We start from the raw sequence: 21,273 nt of genomic DNA, 5'->3' as shown, positions 1-21,273 counted from the left end.
TATGACTGATCATCCGCGGGTGAACGGAGGGGGGGGGGGGGGGGGGGGGGGGGGTGGTAGTTTATAATTCCGTGATCGACGTTAAATGATTTATGTAGTATTGGTGATATATAGATCAGAGCAGTTTGTATAGAAAATTCTAAAGAAAAACGCTGAAACTCACGGCAGCTTCCTCGTAGCGTTGAGCGATGAGAGTGGAGCAAACAGATCCCAGTTATGTGATGTGGATCGATGCGATCCAGTTCCGGTTTGTATAATACTAATATACGCCCAAATCATGTGGATTATTGAGTTATGGCAAAGATTCATATCCACGGTGTGTGTCTTGAGTCCAGGGACGATAAACGAGTGGCCGGACGGAATAGGGAGACGCACCGGTATCACAAGAGATCCACTTCCGGTTGCAACTCGCCGATCAGCCACCAGGTGGCAGTATTGAAGCGTTGCAGAGTTGTGATGACTCCCGCAGCATATGACAAGGCTCCGTGAGTGAAATATGAATACCATGACGAAAATATGAACTTGAAACACGTCGTACGCTGTTATTGGCAGAATTCGCATGAACTTGAAACCCGTCGTACGACGTGATTGGCGGGAAAAGTGTTAACAGCTGACTGTAATGGGCTTAGCTGATTGATCTAATTCATTCAGTCTTCAGAAGATAATGTTGTTGACTGGTTGCCACTGGTTCAATCACTGCAGGGGTTCTTAAAGTGGAATATCACTCAACTTAGTCGACTATGAATCAGAGTTATTTTTATGACAGTCCACCGGTAACATGCATTAACCCTCGAGGCACCTTAGTCGCAGAACTGGTCAAATGGGTTAGGGTTAGGCTATTCTTCACGTGTGTTTGTGGATAGCGTTGGATAGATTTGATTTATATGCCAAAAAGTAGCTCAGTATCACATTACAATAATCAATTTTTTTTTTTTTTTTTAACAATCACTATTAAGCGTGTGAACAACAAGTGTCACACCTTTCACCCTAGTTGCAGAACTGGTCAGGTTAGGGGGTTGGGTTACCCTAACCCCAACCCTAACCCCAACCCCAACCCTAACCCTAACCCTAACCCTAATTTAAGAAATGGTTAAAATCCTGAAAATGAATAAATATTCGATATGTATGGTGAGGACTGAAGTTAATAATGATATTCATGAAAGACAATTGGAACAATACAGGAAAAAGATATGTTTTACTGAGATCGCAGTTTCGTTCACTAGGGAGACAGGTAGTGGGTTTTTTAAAGGTTGACTCAAGGGTTAACTCTACATAATTACATAACTGCTCAAATGTCCACTGTCATATAGAGATATGAACATCCTTTTCAACTTTTTGATACATTTGATGTCATTCTAACAGAGATTTGCAGTTTCAGTCTTAGGTCTATATTCTACATTTTGTGTTACCCTCAACATATGTCTTATAAACTGTCCTCTAAGCTAAGCCTCTGAAGAATATCACGTATATTGTGTGCATTGTGATACTTTCAGCCACAATAGTATACCAATATGTGATTCTCAGTATTGTGATATTTTTCACAATACATTTTCCTGTAAGGAAAGGCTACATACTATATAAGGCTACAATGTCAACATTGTAGAAGATAAAGAGACATTTACTGTATGTAATGTTTATTTAGCCTATTTACTTAAAGGTAGAATCTGTAATGTTGTCAAACAGCGAGCTCTAGGCAAGGATGACAACATGGTACTGGGCTTTGTTGACAGTGTAACAGTTACTAAACGCCAACCCACATGTCAGACCAACAAAACAACCACAAAAACAAGCAGATCTCTTTTGCCTAGAGGTCGCTGTTTGACAGCATTACAGATTATACCTTTAAATAATCCTGCAAGAAGTTGTATTTCCTATTGATGAATACAGATTATAATCACTCTGTTCACATTGCATTGCCTTTGTGTATACTGATATGTTTTCTATACCATGGCAGTTCTTCTCAAATGTTGACATTATAAAATCGCAATATATTGCAGTGTTTGCTGCAATATATTGAATTGTAACCCCTGTATCAGGGCTGGTTATCGTTTGAAAATGTTCAATACCGGTGCCAATACAGACGGATTTGATGATACCGATACCAAAGTGGTAATTTTTTCGATACGTGTGGGTTGTGTGAGCCAATCGGAGGCATTGTTACATCTTGGATGATATTCGATGATTTTCAATTGGATTGTGGTTGTGGTTGTAGAAATGTTATATCTTCTATATATCAAACATACTTATTGGCTCACTGACACTGATGAGATTAACTACTTAGGCATAGAAATTTGGTATTCGATAACAAATTTCAATACCATAGTATTTTTCGATACTTGATAGTATTGAATCAATTCGATTAATGACATAAAAGCAGGGGTGGGTTGCTGATTTCAAAGCTGGTTGCACAGTTTTAATGACGCCACATGCACGCGCGCTCTCGCGCATGCGCATAGATGTTCCCTCGCATACGCACAGACTAAAGACAATGCCTAATTGCCTCTACGAATGGAATATAACACATTTCATTCACAAGCTTTGTGTGAATGTATCTGAGAACGTATTTGAACACACCTGACGACCTGCGCTATTGTTATGCAAAGTAGCCAGGTGGGTACTTAGCGAGTTGGCACATCAGTCGAGTGCAGCGCATTCCTGTGTGCACGCGCGTGCGTGTGCTTCTGCTCACATAGCCGGTTGCACGGCGTGCAACCCCGTCCCATGAGCAACGCACCCCTGCATAAAAGTATAGAATTTCGATACCAAGTCCTAATTGTGATACTGTATCGTCTCATCAGATTCTTGATCTCTACTGAAGATTAGAATACTGTGTACCAGCATTTACAGACTTGTTTAGTTTCCTTGGTTATGTGTTTCAAACAATGATCCAATGTTGGGCACACATTTTTGAGCAAACAAAATTCCAATGAGCCATTTTAAAGAAAACCAGGACTGTAAGGCAAGGATATCTTGCACAAAATATTCTGCAAATATTCAACCTAAAGGTGAAACATTATCTACAGTAAGTATAAAGGAAGGAATCTCTGTCTGCATGTGTGCATGTCTGTCTGTCTTTCTCATATCTCAAGAACTGTTTATCCGATTGGCTTCATGCTCGGTGGGTGTATTGCTGAACCCAGGGGAGTGCAGTATGAATATAATGGTGACATTTGGCCAGATAGTGGCACTATATTGCGTATCTGTCCTTCACATATCTCGAGAACCGTTCATCCGATCAACTTCACGCTTGACTGGTTCTTGAGGATGCCGCAAGCAGCACTTCTCGGGGGCCAAACAATCTGCCTGTTTCAAATGGCCACACTCCAAACCAGCACTGCACTAGTCCTAGGGCTGGGCGATAAAACGATAACGATAACTATCGCGATAAATTATTTCCTCGAAATAAACATGAAACGTGGTCGCAAAGTTTCGATATATCGATTTTCCAAGCTTGGCTCCGTTCAGCCTCGGCTCAGCACACTCACTAACAACAACCAACGTTACGTGATGACGTGCTTACGCACAACAGCTAACAACCAATCAGTGAAGGAGATGGCCGAGAGCGAAGTAGACCCGGAAGGAGGTAGGACTCACTCAACAACAAGGCTTGCTAGGCTAATTAGCTTGCACGGCGATGTTTTATATATTTACGTGCAGAGTATGTGTGTGGCGTGAATTCTGAGGCCACGTTTATAGTAGTGGGGGTATACAGTGGACGTTGTTTCAATATATTGTGGCGGAAGAGAGTATTTTAGTGTCATATTTAGCACATTGTCATGGAATACACCGCTTAGATACAACAGGCTGGCTAGGATAACTAGCTTGCACGGCACTGTTTTATATATTTACGTGCCGAGTATGTGTGTGTTTTGAATTCTGAGGCCACGTTTATAGTAGTGTGGGGTATACAGTTCGTTTCAATATATTGTGGCGGAAGAGAGTATTTTAGTGTCATATTTATTGTCATGAGATACTCCGCTTGTCGGCTAACTGCTAACGTGCGCGGACTGATGACGACATCAACTCGACTTGAGACATTCGCAGCAGCATAAGAAGTTAATTAAACTTGACAGACATTATATCGACGATAATTATCGATATCGAATTATATGAAAATAATTTTATAATTTTATCGCGATAACGTTTTTGGTCATATCGCCCAGCCCTAACTAGTCCCTTTAAATTCTTTATCAAGGACTGATATCAATAACTTACCTGCTCCCCCAGAGCTCTTGGCAGTTCTGAACATGGTTTGAATAATGACTAACCTCAGGACTTTCAAAGGATGCTGGTGGATCTCAAACGGTATGGTGCGTCATGGATAACCTGGGATATTAATTTTTCCAATGTTTTTTAAAATAAGTTGTTAAAACACATGGAGATAAAAGAACAACCAGTAAAATAGTTGCATGTCAATATAATTAGGCAACAATAAAAAGACAATAAAAGCAATAAAAATACAAGCAAAACACAGATTAAATCAGTTAAACGTGTTACAGTGTACCAATACTACAATAGGTCCAAAACTCTGCATGCTCACCTCCACCCACCGCTCTGACCACATCACCCCCATCCTCCATGATCTCCACTAGCTCCCCATCATGTACAGGATTCTAGGGCTGACCTTCAAATAATTTTTTGGCATTTGAAGCTTAGAGGCCGAGATTCGATTTGAATTCGAAGCTTCGAGATAAAAAAAAATATATATATATATATATATATATATATATATATATATATATATATATATACCGGTATATAAAAAAAATATTTTTATATCTTTTTTAATTCTTTTTTTTATGTTGTGGGACTTGTACAGCCCTTTGTTCAACTTTGTCAGTGCTGTAAAGTTTACACTTTTTTAAATCTTAGACAAACAAAACACTTTGCTTTCATGAAATATTGTAAGCCGACGCCGTCATTTGAGGCTTTATAAAAGCAGCACAATGAACACAAATCTGTCAGTGCCGAGTCCGACCTCATCTTAAATAACAAACAGCATTGCTTGTTGTAGTTAACAAAGAGAGGCAGAGTTGATTGTGCAAAAAAAGAAGAAAATCCTATTTTTTTTAAAATATATATTCAAATTTTATTTTCCCATTCGAATCCCATGCCCATCGAACAAAGCTTCGAAGCTTCGAAGTATTTAAGACAGCCCTACAGGATTCAGTTAAAAATATTACTCATCACCTTCAAAGCCCTCAACAACCTGGCCCCCTCCTTCCCCTCTGACCTCCTTCTCCACCACACGCCTACCCGCCGCCTCAGGTCTACAGATGCTAACCTCCTCCAACCCATCAGAACTAAGCTCCGGACTTGGGGCGACAGGGCCTTCGCTGCAGCTGCCTCCACCCTCTGGAACGCCCTTCCCAACCATATCCGTCATGTAGACACTCTTTCATCATTCAAACAAGCCCTCAAAACTTGCTTTCAACCCATGAACTCCTTCCTCTCTCACCTTTGTATTTCTCTCTACTAAAACTGTAATGTATTGTATTGTTTGTTTTGTTAAAGCGTCTTTGAGCATTTGGAAAAGAGCTATATAAATCCGATGTATTATTATTATTATTATCAGGGAGGTTTAAGATCATGGCCCTAAGCTGTCCATAGGTCAGCAGAGAATCAGTTTTCACCTTGTGCTGAACAACATTCCGAGAAGTTGGTGCAGTAAAACAAAAGGCTGACTTTCCAAGTTCAGACTGTGCACAAGGAATCTTAAGCATAAGCCAGTCATTAGAGCGGGTTAGATAGGGTCCAAAATTTCAATCTAGGTGGTAGCTTTCCAACAATGGGCTAACATGCCTATAAATACTTATACTATGGAACTACACACTGAGGGCGGGATCCACAAAGGATTTGCACTGCTTTTTCCGACACAAAGCCGGTGCTTAAAGCTCTGAAACTCAGTTTGCTATCCACAGAGGACGTGCAACGGGTGAAATGAGGTGGTAACTGCGTTCCGTCAGCATTGCGTCCGGTGCAATTGGCGCGTATTTAAATGAGGTAATATGGGCGGAACATGTCCCCTTTCTATGCAAATGAGCCTCGTCCAAAAAATGCTCCCAATCCACAAAGCCCGGCGCCAATTGCACCGAGCAGTTTAACACTACGCACCTACCGTCTTCACAGACATGGTGGTAACTAAGCGCAAAGCCCTAAAAGCTATGGGGCATCATGCCAGTGTCATAGGTGATCATGGCATCGTAATGCTATATAAATACGTTTATTATTATTATCATTATTGACTGCACTCACGTTCCAATTGTACCACCACACACTTATGCACCAGAATAAGCTTTTCATTTATAACGTGTCGTCGGTCCGTGAGGAGTAGACGCTGGAATAATGCAGGTTCTATTATCCTAACTAAACATTAAATACAACTTTCACTCAAAATATTTGTTAATTATAAAATATCTTCACTGGCACAGTGCCTAAATTGTCAAGAGGGGTGTGTTGTCGCTGGAAAAGTTACAGTAGTACAGTAGTAATTATGCAATAAGGACGCTCCCTTACATTTCGTCCTGTACAGCCAGAATCTGCACGGATTTTGTTGATTGAGGTTTCGTTGGAACACCAGGAAATAGATCTTATAAACGGTATATGATTTGTTCAAGAAATATGCAGCCCCAGGTCGAGATAGCCTTCGCAAAGTGGCGTGATTTGCCCTAAGTCTGGCAGTGAACTGTTACGATTAGTATGCTTCTTCGGCATGGTGATGAACCCAGGTGGCAGAGTATAATGAGACAGAAGTCGACGTGGTGATGAACAGTTTACTTCACAAGACAAAAACACGACTGACATACAACGGTAACATTTAGCAATGATCGCGCACAGGAGGGCAGGACAGACAACACTAATATACACAGACTAATTGACAAGACACTGATAGACACAGAGGGTAATTACAAACAGAACACAGGTGTGGTAGACAGAACCAACCGAACACAGAGTACACTGGGAAAACAATAACAATTAAACAACCAGACTAACACATATTTACAAACCACAGACAGGGGAACACAAGACTAACACAGTGGAGACAACAACAACAACAACAACACAGAAAATACACATAACAAACACAACTGACAATAAATAATAATGAGTTGGTGTGTGAGCTGATGCCAGATCTGCATCAGCCCACCGGTTGGCAATGTTATATTCTGAGGGTTATTGATGGGGGGTTGTGAATGTGAATGTGTGGGTCCTGGTCCCACAGGACCAGGACCGGAGGAAGTGTTACAGTACCCCGCCCTCGAAGGTCGACTCCCAGGCGACCCAGCAGGCCCCCCGGGAACGGGGAGGGTGGGGGGGATGGAAGCCGCATCAGCGAAAAGATGAGGGGGGAGGATGGGGGTTCGAGGGACGGGGCTCGCGGGAACTGGATCGGGGGGAGGGGGCTGACGAGGAGGGTTGGAGCAGGGAAGGATGGAGGGAAGAGGCGATGGCTCCGGAGCGCGACCTGGGGCTGGGGTCTCCACGGTGGCGAGACCCCCCGCCGAACCCCGAACCGGAGGCTCCCTGGCGGCAGGACGCAGTGCAGGACCCCCAACCGGGGTCCCTCCGGCAGTGGAATCCGACGTCGTCCTCCAGGTCTGCCATGGTGGTGGCTCGTCTTCTGGAACCTCCCAGGGCGGAGGAGACCTCGACCAGGCCGGCGAGGAAGACCTGCGTCCCTGGGAACCCCCTCCCCTGGGGCTGTGGCGTCGGGATCCGCGCCCCTTCCCCGACGCTCCCCTGCGGACCAGGCGACTCCCCACCCAGGAATCCAGCACAGGAGTGGCCGCGGCGCAAGCACCCGATGTCATCGGCGCCGCTGGCCCAGCCACTGCGTCCCATGGTGCCAGACCCCGAGCGGTCGCCTGGTCGGCACTCAGGACAGAAGCGCCCAGGATCCCGAGCGCGAAGCTCGCTCCGTCTCTCCTCTCTGCCGGGTTCAGGTTAGGCGGCGCGATCATTCTGTTACGATTAGTATGCTTCTTCGGCATGGTGATGAACCCAAGTGGCAGAGTATAATGAGACAGAAGTCGACGTGGTGATGAACAGTTTACTTCACAAGACAAAAACATGACTGACATACAACGGTAACATTTAGCAATGATCGCGCACAGGAGGGCAGGACAGACAACACTAATATACACAGACTAATTGACAAGACACTGATAGACACAGAGGGTAATTACAAACAGGACACAGGTGTGATAGACAGAACCAACCGAACACAGTACACTGGGAAAACAATAACAATTAAACAACCAGACTAACACATATTTACAAACCACAGACAGGGGAACACAAGACTAACACAGTGGAGACAACAACAACAACAACAACAACAACAACAACACAGATAATACACATAACAAACACAACTGACAATAAATAATAATGAGTTGGTGTGTGAGCTGATGCCAGATCTGCATCAGCCCACCAGTTGGCAATGTTATGTTCTGAGGGTTATTGATGGGGGGTTGTGAATGTGAATGTCTGGGTCCTGGTCCCACAGGACCAGGACCGGAGGAAGTGTTACAGTGAACGCTATTATAAATAAGGCTAAGCACTAAGCCATGCAATTTCAAATGCTTGGTTCTGAGATTATCATACAGTAAACATTTATTTCTGATAGGCGTGTTGATCAGCAGTGATGCAACGTCATGATTGTCGATTGATAAACAGACAGATTTGTTTATGTAGGCTATATTAACCTCTTCCACCCGGTACCGGACCGCAAATGACACCAGGTCATAAATCATTCTCTCTAGACGTTTTTTTTTTAAACATATTCAAGACTAAACATCCTAACCATGTCACAACAGCAGTCATAGTGTATATCTTCAGCAATACGTTTGTTTACCAATAGGTTAAAGTGTTATTAGTGAAATTTTAGTTTTTGAAATGTGTTGTATTGATCGCGGAGATCCGCCATTTTGAATTAACAGCCGTCGCTGAATGATGACGATTGTAGTCATTTTGAGAAGAGGACATCCAGAGCTCTCAATGAGCGTTGGCATTTCTAAAAACTACACTTCGGATTCTAGCTGCCTTCAAGCAAATTACTTGTGTATGCATTTTTTTATTTCTCTTATTACTCAGGATTATATACCACAAAACTGAACGTTATTGGCATATATTGGAGCACAGTTAGTTTGTCTCCCCTATTGTGAACATTTATCAACCATCCGATTTGAAATCAAATGGCGGAGCTGTCGCTAGAATTAAAAACAAACTGTACATACAGTAGATTTCATTCTCTATTCCTCATGCACGTCTAGTGATACTAAATCCAAATGTAACTGCCATTGGAAAGAGTAGATTTGACCTGATCCATAGCTGTGCAAGTTGGCTATAATAAGGTCATTTATAGGCCTCATATTCTATATTCTATAATAATATTTCAAATTGCATGGGTCCGGATGGCAGAATTCAGTACTGTATCTACAAAACCTTCTGTTTAATCATCTTCCCTTTATACATTTCCTTAGGTTTTTTGTACACATGATCTCAAGAAGGTACTGTCTGGTCATTTTTAGTATGGTGTTATTCACTGTCAAAGATGCAAAGAGAAATCATAATTCATATTCTCCTTTGTTTCATCACAATTTAAGCAAGCCTAGTAATAGACACAATATTTCTGACACTGGGAATACATTCACTGAGGTCCATAGATGTCCCTAGATACCAATGACATGCAAATGGACCTTGTAGAAGTGGAGCAATCCTCCATTTACTTAGGTATGTATTTTAGGCAGAATAGGGCTCCGGGTTTAAGAGGTTAACTCATTCCCCGCCAACAACGAGTTTACTTGTTATTGGGCGCCATGCGTTGAACGCCAACAACGAGTAAACTTGTTATTTGGTCCGTTTTTCTTTTTTTCCGATTTTAATATTCTATTCAATGTCACGGACCTGTATGTTGCCGTTAAAAGGCATACTGGGACCCCGAGGGTACAGTACCGGCCAGATCCGACTAGGTGGCAGTATCGAGAGTGCAGTAAACCCTGTTCCAGACCGTGTGTTACATTTAAATCCCTCCGGGTGCTAAATTTAGACGGATCAGACAATTGGAATATTCTTTTTGGAATATCACAGACCACAGGTAAGGACTATCTGACATCAATTTCAGCTTGATCCAACAATGTTTTGATACCGATCCAGCTGATCAGCGTTTTTAGTGTTCAATACGAATGCTGTTACTGGCAATCAAAGCATCAGAAACGACCCCCCCCCCCTTTCATGCATTCATGATGAAACATAATACATATTATATTATTATATACGCCCGCTAAATCGCTTCCCAGGAATTATCCCGGATCACTCTGAAATTATACTTATATTCACCACAGGATAACGCGCGAATGTATGCATGAAAGAATGATCTCTTTTTTGCATTTTGGATGGAAGAAAGTCACTGTAAAATGACCATAGTATTGTCCCCATAGCTATAATATAGAATATAGATATAGCTCTCCAAACATAGTGACGCACAGTGAAAATATGTAATGGAAACCTGGCACATTAGCTACAAGGCCAAGACTAATAGCTGGCACTGAATGAGTTAAAGCGTGGCATAGCTAGAACGGGACCAGGCTAATTCCTGGTGCTGAATGAGTTAAGCAGCACATATAATAATAATAATAATAATAATAATAATAATAATAATAATAATAATAATAATAATAATAATAATATGCAGGTTATATTATCCTAACTAAACATTAAATACAACTTGCTCACTCAAAATATCCGTTAACACTTTAATCGCCGAAAACGCTGGAACTCGTCTTTCCCCGCCATGCTCATTCTGCCGAAGACGCCGTAACTCGTCTTTGATATCAATATTTCAAAAATCTGTGATCGAAATCATATTTCTCCTCCGGGGACCTGAGATATACTGCTAATCTCCTCTCAACTCTCTAACGGTTCAAGAGCGCCATCTGGTGGCCGATCGGCAGATCGCCCAAACAGCAAACCGGAAACAGGAAACTGGTGCTCATCCAAATTCGGTCCGACCACTCGCTATAGCTCCCGGGACTCCATCTTGACACACTGGATAATCGATCGCTCACCCTAACTTAATAAACAACATGATTTGGACGTATATACTATTATACAACCTGGAAATGGATCCGGTATTTCTCCATCCCATAATAGAAAAAATTCTGTTCCACGCTCATCCCCCAATGGCGCGAGGAAGCCACGGTGAGTTTCAGCGTTATTTTCTAACGTGTTCCATATAAACTGCTCTGATGATCATATGACCCACACTAGGTGAATGATATAACGTTGCCCACGGAATTATAAACGACCCCCCGCCCATCCGGTCAACATCAGATGATACGTAGTAACTTCTAGAAGTACCTCCAGTTGAATTTCTTTATCTGGCACCGATCGCTACCAAACTGTATTTGATCATCAATATGCTTTTCGCTGATGCAAATCAAGTTCTGAAGAAAGCTGCAGAAAACGATAAAAACATACTTATACTTTAGACCATATTTTAGTATGAATATGTGAATGAAAAAGTATAACGTTGCTACACCCTGAACAATAGATATAGGACATTGAATGGGCCATAATAATGTCAATTGAGCAATACAATTTAAAAAGTTATAGCCCTGCAAAGAAGGGGAACTTCTCCATAGACAAATAGAGCTGGCTAGGGATGGTAAATTATGAATTTAACCATGGCGATCAAAGTGTTAATTATAAAATATCTTCACTGGCACAGTGCCTAAATTCTGTATAAATATTCTGCAATATGGACAGGTCTGCTCTAAATATTTTATTCGTGGATGACAAACAAATGCAATTACGAAATAAACAAAATACAATACGGAATTAACGGAATACTAATGGTGAAATGCCTCATTTCGAGCTTATTTTCCCCCTTCCTGATATCTGCCAACAGCGCTGTCAGGAGTTCAAGTTTCAAGTTCAAGTTTCTTTAATAGTTGTCATACAGAAGTACAGAATACTTTTATACAAAATGCTTCTTTCTGTTACGCTCCAGAGACTGTGCTAGACAAAAGATAAGTATGAAATAAAATAGTATAGCATGTAAAAATAGAAGTAAAAAATAGAAGTCACGTACGTGGACACAGTGTTCAGTATATACATATGTACAATGTTCAATGCAGAATAGAAGTAACTGAGTTACCATACAATATACAATATACTATGCAATATACTAATATACAATATACTATATAGTGCAAAGCAGAATGGGATGAGGTACAATTTAGGAACAATTTACAGTAAGGTGTACTGAGGTATGGGTTGTAGTGCAAATCCTTTACCAATAAATATAAAGTGTGTTTAGGTGTTCTAAAGTGTGGAGAGTGGGTGCTGCAGTGTGTTGTTTGTTTAAAGTGAGTGTGTGCGTGTGGATGTGTGTGTTGTGAGTGCATTTGATGGTTGTTGCATAGTGTTATTGTTCGTTGAGCAACCTGATGGCCTGGGGATAGAAGCTTCTTCTGAGTCTTTCTGTGCTTGTCATGAGACTCCGGTATCGCTTGCCTGACCGCAGCAGTTCAAAGAGGCAGTTGTTTGGGTGGCTGGAGTCCTTGATAATTATCTTAGCCTTACCCATGCACCGCTTGTTGTAAATGTTCTGGAGAGTGGGAAGCCCCCCTCCAATTGTGCGTTCGGCTGAACGTGCCACTCTCTGCTACGGTCTTGTGCGGTGCTATTCCCAAACCAGGAGGTGATGTTGCCTCAGGATGCTCTCTATTGTACATGAGTAGAAGTTCTTAAGGATCTTCTGACTGACTTGGAACTTCCTTAGGCGCCTGAGGAAGTAGAGGCATTGTCGTGCCTTCTTCACAACACTGTCAATGTGTGTGGTCCATGTCAAGTCCTCGGATATGTGGGCTCCGAGGTACTTAAAACTGTTCACTCTCTCAACCGGTGCCCCGTCGATGCTGAGGGGGCTGTAGTCCCTGACTCCCGACCTCCTAAAGTCCACAATCATCTCCTTTGTTTTGCTGACGTTCAGGGAGAGGCTGTTCTCATGGCACCATTCCGCCAGGACCTTGACCTCTTCCAGGTAGGCCCTCTCGTCGTTTGCAGAGATCAGGCCCACCACTACTGTGTCGTCAGCAAATTTGATGATTGTGTTGTTGTTCCGCTGAGCCACACAGTCATGTGTGTACAGGGAGTAGAGGAGGGGACTCAGAACACAGCCCTGGGGGGCCCCTATGTTGAGGGTGATGGATGAGGAGGTGCAGATGCCTGCTCTCACCACCTGGGGTCTGCCCGTCAGGAAGTCCAAGACCCACTGGCAGAGGTCATAGTTCAAGCCCAGGTCTCTGAGCTTGGCTATGAGTTTGGAGGGGACTATGGTATTGAATGCTGAGCTGTAGTCGATGAATAGCATTCTCACATAGTTCCCCTGCCTCTTGTCCAGGTGTGATGCTGCTGTGTGCAGCACATGGGCTATGGCGTCCTCCGTGGACCTGTTGGGGCGGTATGCAAATTGCAGGGGGTCCAGGTTGATGGGGAGGGAGGAGCAGATGTAGCCCTTTACTAGCTTCTCAAAGCACTTCATGGCTATGGAGGTGAGAGCTACAGGGCGGTAGTCGTTGAGGCAAGCAGGCTTGGATTTTTTAGGTGCAGACTGCTCCGCGAGCCAACTGCGCTGGAGCAGATCAGGAGCAAACTCCACACATAATGGGCGTGTCTGCGCTGGTATCTCATCCACGCAATGTCCTTAGTGGATAGCTTGCAAAGACGGAGCAGATACCGCGCGCAAACCCTGTGCAGTTAAGTGTGCAATTTCCACCATGCAATCCATTCTTAGTGGATCCCGCCCTGAATGTATTATATGACCCATAACAGCATTGCCAACTTCAACAGACCCATGCCCCTTTGAGGTATTGACAATGCCAATGCTACATAGTACATACCCTACCACATGGCCCCTAATGGCCACTACAAGCCAACATGTAGATAGATAGGTAGAGAGAGCCAGCATATCACCAGGGTTATCAAGTGGGCACCTCCCTTCGCCAGTGTTTTTTCAAGTTAGGCCCACGGCACCTCGGGAAGGCTCAACAGTTAGTTCCAGCGTCCCAGAACCACCCCCTCCATGCTAGTTCTCATTGTCCATGATTGTAACATTGGGGGTTCGCTCTAGTGGCTGAGCGGGCCGCGTTTTCCTTAATGCCAAGCAAGCAGTGCAAAAATGCTTCCGCATTCGTCACCGCACGCCAGTGCGGTAAAGCGCCCTTCTTTTCAGACAAATGCTACCGTGCGTGCACCGGCGGCGGCGTGCTCGCTCAGGTGCGTGCGTGCGCCGGCGTGCTCGCGCGAGGTGCCCGCGCATGCGCATGAGATCCCGCCTTGGTTCGACACGAGCGGAGCTCAATATATATAAGTCACCGCCCCTTATTCAGTATCTAGCAATAGCTCAATTGGCAAGGCCACATGGCTGTGGATCCTATGGCTCGTTTGCTGGCGAGTTCGAATCCCATCGAAAATATTTTTTAACGTGATTTTTTTTTAACGTGTATTCTTTCGCCGGTTAAGGTTAGGCATGGTTAAGGTTAAGGTTAAGGTTAGGCATTGTTTCGGAGTTGGTTAAGGTTAGAACGGTTAAGTTTAGGCGCTGTTAAGGAGCTGGTTAAGGTTAGAGTTTGTCAAAGAGAATGGCAATATAATTTCTATGGTTAAGGTTAGGCATGGTTAAGGTTAAGGTTAAGGTTAGGCATTGTTTCGGAGTTGGTTAAGGTTAGAACGGTTAAGTTTAGGCGTTGTTAAGGAGCTGGTTAAGGTTAGAGTTTGTCAAAGAGAATGGCAATAGACAGCCTATTTCCGCGCGACCTGGGCGCTGGGCGGCGGAAAATGAAAGGCGCATTACTGCACGCCACTACGGTAAATTTTTGCACTGCTTGCTTGGCATAAAGCTACACGCGAGCGGGCCTCCAGCATTCCCTGGTGGGTACATCTATGTCTGGTGTCTAGAGATAAGTGATATATGTGTTTGCTTATAGTTATCGTGTCATTCATACCTTGCCGCGTTTAACGTGTTATGGAAAGTTTAGCTTTCCCCCGCGACTAGGTCTCGTTACTGTTTGTTTTGTATTCTGTTTATTTAATAAATTTTTGGAGACTTGCTTTGTCCACCTTTATCTCCCCCCGTTTGTGTTATCGTTTCGTGTATTCACCTTACTGTCGTGTTTTGTGGAGACTTGAGCTTTCTCCCCTTTTGTTTGTTCCGTTTATACGTGTTCACTCGCTACTCAAAATAAAGTGTTTTATTTGTGAAAATCAATTCTTGCATCCCGTCTCCTCTGTTCTGCACATGTCATGGGTCCAACACGTTATCACACTTGTAACACATATGATACCCACAAGAAGTTCCTTGTGTTATCCTATGCTTATGTCGAAAACAGAAACGACAGAATTACTTTGGCCCCCAGCTGACATTATTTCTCTTCAACCAAATCCACTGACTTCCTTTCAATGCTTCTTCCGACATCTAATTTATCGCCTTTTGCGAACTCCACCCACGAGTGATCGTGCTATAAACCCTCTGCATCCTACTTCTACTGGACAAACCCTAGGATTTGTATCCTCGCTGTTCAGTTTCTGCTGCCAAATCTGCATATCTAAGCTTTTCTTTTCACAAGCCTCCTCCACAAAATCCTCCCAGGGCACCATCAATTATATAAGATAAACTGCCCGCTGACTCGCTGACCATAACACTAGGCCAGGCCTCAAGTTAGTGCCAACCATCTGTCTATGGAACAAGTTTTGCTCCCAGATCTACCTGCCCTTCCCAATCATTAGCTCCCTTTAGGTGGCCTGACTCATGTCTGCCTAAAAACATACCTCCTCTACATTTCTCTCACTCACAGACAAATTTAATGGCTGCACTCTCTACCCAATTACATTCTGAATTCACCTGTACTCTTCTGCTTTCACTTCCTTTCACTTCCATGGATACCGACCTTGAGAAAGACTAGTCTTACAGCCTGACAAAATATGCCTTCACATTACTTTTGTACCTTCTTGCTCACTCATTATATACCATCTAATTAAAAGCATAAAAGAACATAAAGGAGGAGGGGGTTTCAAAGGGAGAAGGCTCTGTGATGTCTTTTGATGTTGAAACATTTTTTCTATACATAGACTTGTTCATGGCAGGCCGCCCACCACAATGTCAGACAGACTCATCACAAACACTATCCACAAGACGACAAAATGCGCTCCTGTCTTGTTTCCACAATTCGACTTTGTCCCCAGCCTGCCGGCTGCCCTTGGAAAGGACAAAAGCCCATCCTTCAAGGTCCCTGAAGCATCCTGAGACACTTCGGTGTATAGCGTCTCAAGTCACTGCAGACAATGTGCCCCATCTCCTACGTGTGTGCACATGGATGCAATGTGTGCATGTTTGCGTGTGCGAGTGTAGTGCGTATACAATATTTGTTATGCCGCCGGGCAGGGGATTGTGTTGTTGACAACAGCAGTACAGTGTTGAAACCTTTATTTATTTTGTAAATGGACATTGAGGTTTTAGCCTAATTTGCAATGCCATCGAGATTACAAGTTCAAACTCTTCAAAACACAAACTATACTTTAAAAAGGAAAAATACATTTGCATAAATAGGACAAAAACACAGATGAAAAGAGAAAAAACAAAGAAAGTGAGATCAAATTACATAAAACAGTTACATACTGAGGCAGGAAGGTTTGTGATCATGTTTTAAATTAAAAACAGTTACATACTTAGGCAGGAAGGTTTGTGATCATGTTTTAAATTAAAAACAGTTACATACTTAGGCAGGAAGGTTTGTGATCATGTTTTAAATTAAAAACAGTTACATACTGAGGCAGGAAGGTTTGTGAGCATGTATTTACATTGTCCATAGGATAGTGGGGTATTGATTTTTAGTGTCAGTTGAAGATCATTACAGGAAGCTGGTGCATCAAAACAAAAGGCAGACGTACCAAGTTCAGATTGAAAGAGAATGTACAAAGGTAAATAACAATATGAGAAAAAGAATAAAATCAAGATGCTGATGTGTACTCATTCTATTAGAGATATGCAATTAATATAATCCCTTATTTTATTTTATTTATGTATGTGCCTGTCCTCCTAGCTTAGAGCTATTTTCAATATGTGTTAAGAAATCTATGTGATTGATATCGCACTGCATTCCTGTCTGTTATTATATAATATTCACACATTTGGCATTCAAGTGTATATTTCAGTATCTATATTTTTGCATTTGAAATAGCTTATTTGTTGTGTGTATCGTGTGTGTATTGTATGTGTATCGTGTGTGTATTGTGTGTATCGTGTGTGTACCATGTGTATTGTGTGTGCATCATGTGTGTATCGTGTGTATTGTGTGTCATGTGTGCCGTGTGTATCGTGTGTGTGGTGTGTGTATCGTGTGTATTGTGTGTGGCGTGTGTGTCATGTGTGTTGTGTGTATTGTGTGTGCCGTGTGTGTGTTGTGTGTATCGTGTGTATTGTGTGTCATGTGTGTGTCATGTGTGTCGTGTGTATTGTGTGTGTCGTGTGTGTATCGTGTATATTGTGTGTTGTGTGTAGCGTGTGTGTTGTGTGTGTATCATGTGCGTTGTGTGTGTCGTGTGTATCGTGTGTATTGTGTGTGTTGTGTGTGTTGTGTGTATTGTGTGTGTTGTGTGTATCATGTGTATTGTGTGTATTGTGTGTATTGTGTGTATCGTGTGTGTCGTGTGTATCGTGTGTGTACCATGTGTATCGTGTGTGCATCATGTGTGTATCATGTGTGTAACGTGTGTGTATCATGTGTATTGTGTGTATCGTGTGTATTGTGTGTATCGTGTGTGTCGTGTGTATCGTGTGTGTACCATGTGTATCGTGTGTGCATCATGTGTGTATCATGTGTGTATCGTTTGTGTATTGTGTGTATATCGTGTGTGTGTACCGTGTGTGTATTGTGTGTACCGTGTGTGTATCTTGTGTGTATTGTGTGTCGTATGTGTATCATGTGTACCGTATGTATCGTGTGTGTGGTGTGTGTATCGCGTGTATCATGTGTATTGTGTCTGTCGTGTGTGTATTGTGTGTGGTGTGTGTGTGTTGTGTGTGTATCGTGTGTATCTTTGAAATACAATGAAAAAGAAAATATTTAAATAAAAACAAAAATAGATAAATATGAAATTCAAATATATGTCCATTTGCACAAAGGTTAATTAAGGTTACGTAATTGTATTTGAATTATTATGTTGATGTGTACTGATTCTATTAGGAACATGCCAATTCAAATGCACGTCCGTACATGTGCCTGCCTGCAGGAAGAAGAGGAGCGACAGAAGCGCCAAGTGCTGGTCCTGGGTCTGGACGGGGCTGGAAAGAGCAGTATGCTTCAGGGCCTGACCCCGGGGGAGGAGGCCAAGAGAGTCGAATGTAGACCCACCCGTGGCTTCAACTTCATGAGTCTCAATGCCCCCGCCTGCCAGCTGGACTTCCTGGAGAGTAAGAGCCCTTTCTTAGTTGAGAGTTTTAACCCTTCCAGGCGTATGATTTCACAAGTAAGCTAGATTTGTGAAACTGTTCTAGAAAAATATATAAAATAAATGTTCTAATCCCCCCCCCCCCAAATCAGTCGATGAAAGATCCGTGATGCAGATTGAGAAAAAAGTTTTAGCCATTTGTGGTCTAGCCAAAATCCTTGGCATTATGACATTACATGGTAGTCTAATGTTTAACCGTCTCGTTTGAAGGCTGCACGCTCGGCGTCCCGGTATCAAATAGTGTCACCTGTTTGTTAATGAATCCCAGCTCATTGTTAGCAGTGTGTAAGTAAGTAATGGGTCATCTTGTAATCAGCCAAGACTAAAAATCGCTTTTGATCTCGCTCTCACGGCTTCAGGCGCACTAGCACTAAGGACCAAGATGTTGACAGACAAGCTTTCTGACTGAGGGATTTGGTACAGGGTTCATGTTCCGGGCCCAGTGTGCACTAATTACAATAGATTTATCCAAGGCCTTTGATGCTGTAGATCGCAGTACGGTGCCTCCTTGATCTTGGAGTGAGACCGGGCCTGAGTCTATGGATCTGCAGTTTCATGACCGATGGCTGTCAGAGAAGTACGCTACCAGGGACATTTCTAGGGCATAATAGTCTTCCTAGCACTGATTAACAGTGACCTCCAGGACAGAACACACCACTGGAAATATGTAGATGATATGACTCTGGCCCAAACGTGGGTTACTCCAGGGTAACTCACAGTCAAAGTCCTAGGGGTCACCATCCAGGGTCACTCACAGTCCTAGGGGTCACCATCCAGGGTCACTCACAGTCCTGGGGGTCACCATCCAGGGTCACTCACAGTCCTGGGGGTCACCATCCAGGGTCACTCACAGTCCTGGGGGTCACCATCCAGGGTAACTCACAGTCAAAGTCCTGGGGGTCACCATCCAGGGTCACTCACAGTCCTGGGGGTCACCATCCAGGGTCACTCACAGTCCTGGGGGTCACCATCCAGGGTCACTCACAGTCCTGGGGGTCACCATCCAGGGTCACTCACAGTCCTGGGGGTCACCATCCAGGGTCACTCAAAGTCCTGGGGGTCACCATCCAGGGTCACTCACAGCCAAAGCCCAGAACTGGTTTCCATCTACACAGGCTACGTGCACCAGGTGCTGGAGTATGCAGTCGCTGTCTGGCACAGTTCCCCGACTACAGACCAGGCTAAGGGGCTGGAAGGCACACAGAAAATGAGCTTTTAAAATCATACGTGGCACTGAGGTACTCAGGGGACCCAGAGGCGCTCTGCACTCTCGGATTGTGCACTCTAGCAGAGAGATGCACTCAACCGTGTCTTAGCTTTGCCAGAAAGGTGCTGAAGTCCAACTTTAGTGACTGGCTAGCCCCCCGTCCCCCTCAGGGAGGAGCTCACAGGTCGTCAGACAAGGAACTCAAACAAACTGGACATCCCAAGATGTCAGCCTGACAGATACAGGAGATCATCAACCCCTACACTATGTGTGCAGACTCCTAAATTACCGCAGATTTGAGATTTTAGCTTAGATAATTGCAACATTCAAAATGTTTGGTTTACTTTGTATTGATGTGTAACAGCAAAATAATTCAGTATGTTGTTAATAAACTGTAATAATGCTGTTTATATAATAATGGTAAATGGGCTGCATTTATATAGCACTTTTATCCAAAGCGCTTTACAGCTTGTGCCTCACATTCACCCCTTCACTCACACATTCACACACCGACGGCGAAGGCAAGGTGCCGACCTGCTCATTGGGAGCAGTTAGGGGTTAAGTTTCTTGCTCAAGGACCCTTCGACACCCTGCCGGGAGGAGCCGGGATCGAACTGGGAACCTTTCACTACCACACTACAGAAGGTTAACCCTTTCACTACCACATTACAGAAGGTTACCCCTTTCACTACCACACTACAAAGGGTTAACACTTTCACTACCACACTACAGAAGGTTAACCCTTGCACTACCACACTACAAAGGGTTAACACTTTCACTACCACACTACAGAAGGTTAACACTTTCACTACCACACTACAAAGGGTTAACACTTTCACTACCACACTACAGAAGGTTAACCCTTTCACTGCCACACTACAAAGGGTTAACCCTTTCACGACGAAGGGTTAACCCTTTCACTACCATACTACAGAAGGTTAACCTTTCACTACCACACTATAGACTGAGTACATTAGCTGTTTTTGATATGTATATTAGTTATTTTTTTTTTTTATCATTCACACTTGGCTGGGTAGTTAATAACACATTTTTCTGTGGTTTGAAAAACTCAGAACCCTATTTGTTATTGATTTACAGGGACTTGAAGGGCAGTGGTACAGTGGGTAAAACACTGGAAAAGTTTATATTACTGGTCCACGTTGTCTTCTTTACAAGATCCAGTAATAATCAAATTATACAATTTCTGTTGATATATTTCTCAGATATCAACCGTTGTTTTGCACATAGCAACCATTGTTTCTTCCAACATGGAGGACACATGGATATTCTAAACATTCCATGAAAGGCCTCTATTATATTTGTAATTTATTGTAGGCCTAATGCCTAATGCATTGTAAGTGTGGTTATTATTAACATAACAGTTCCTTAACCCTATGTTAATAACCAGACTAAATTACAGTCATAATTGTAATGCATTATAAGTGGTTATTATGAATACCCATTGAGCTATGCAGTTTCACAGCACTATGGCTTGGCATTGTAAATCAACACAATCAAGGTACTGATTTAATCATATCTATACCAACCAGTAT

General features: G+C 43.1%; 1 protein-coding gene across 1 annotated transcript in view; it reads left to right on the top strand.

Annotated features, from left to right (window-relative positions):
- The window catches only part of arl10 (ADP-ribosylation factor-like 10), a 31,782-nt gene that overhangs the window by 1,750 nt on the left and 8,759 nt on the right, over positions 1–21,273 (top strand). Inside the window, exon 2 of the mRNA XM_084319652.1 lies at positions 18,295–18,475. Coding sequence (XP_084175778.1) covers positions 18,295–18,475 — 181 coding nt within the window. The remainder of the gene's footprint in view (positions 1–18,294; positions 18,476–21,273) is intronic.

This window comes from Notolepis coatsorum (genome assembly GCF_963971535.1).
Source record: "Notolepis coatsorum genome assembly, chromosome: 8".
Lineage (NCBI taxonomy): Eukaryota > Metazoa > Chordata > Actinopteri > Aulopiformes > Paralepididae > Notolepis > Notolepis coatsorum.
This window is presented reverse-complemented; position numbering and strand designations above follow the sequence as displayed.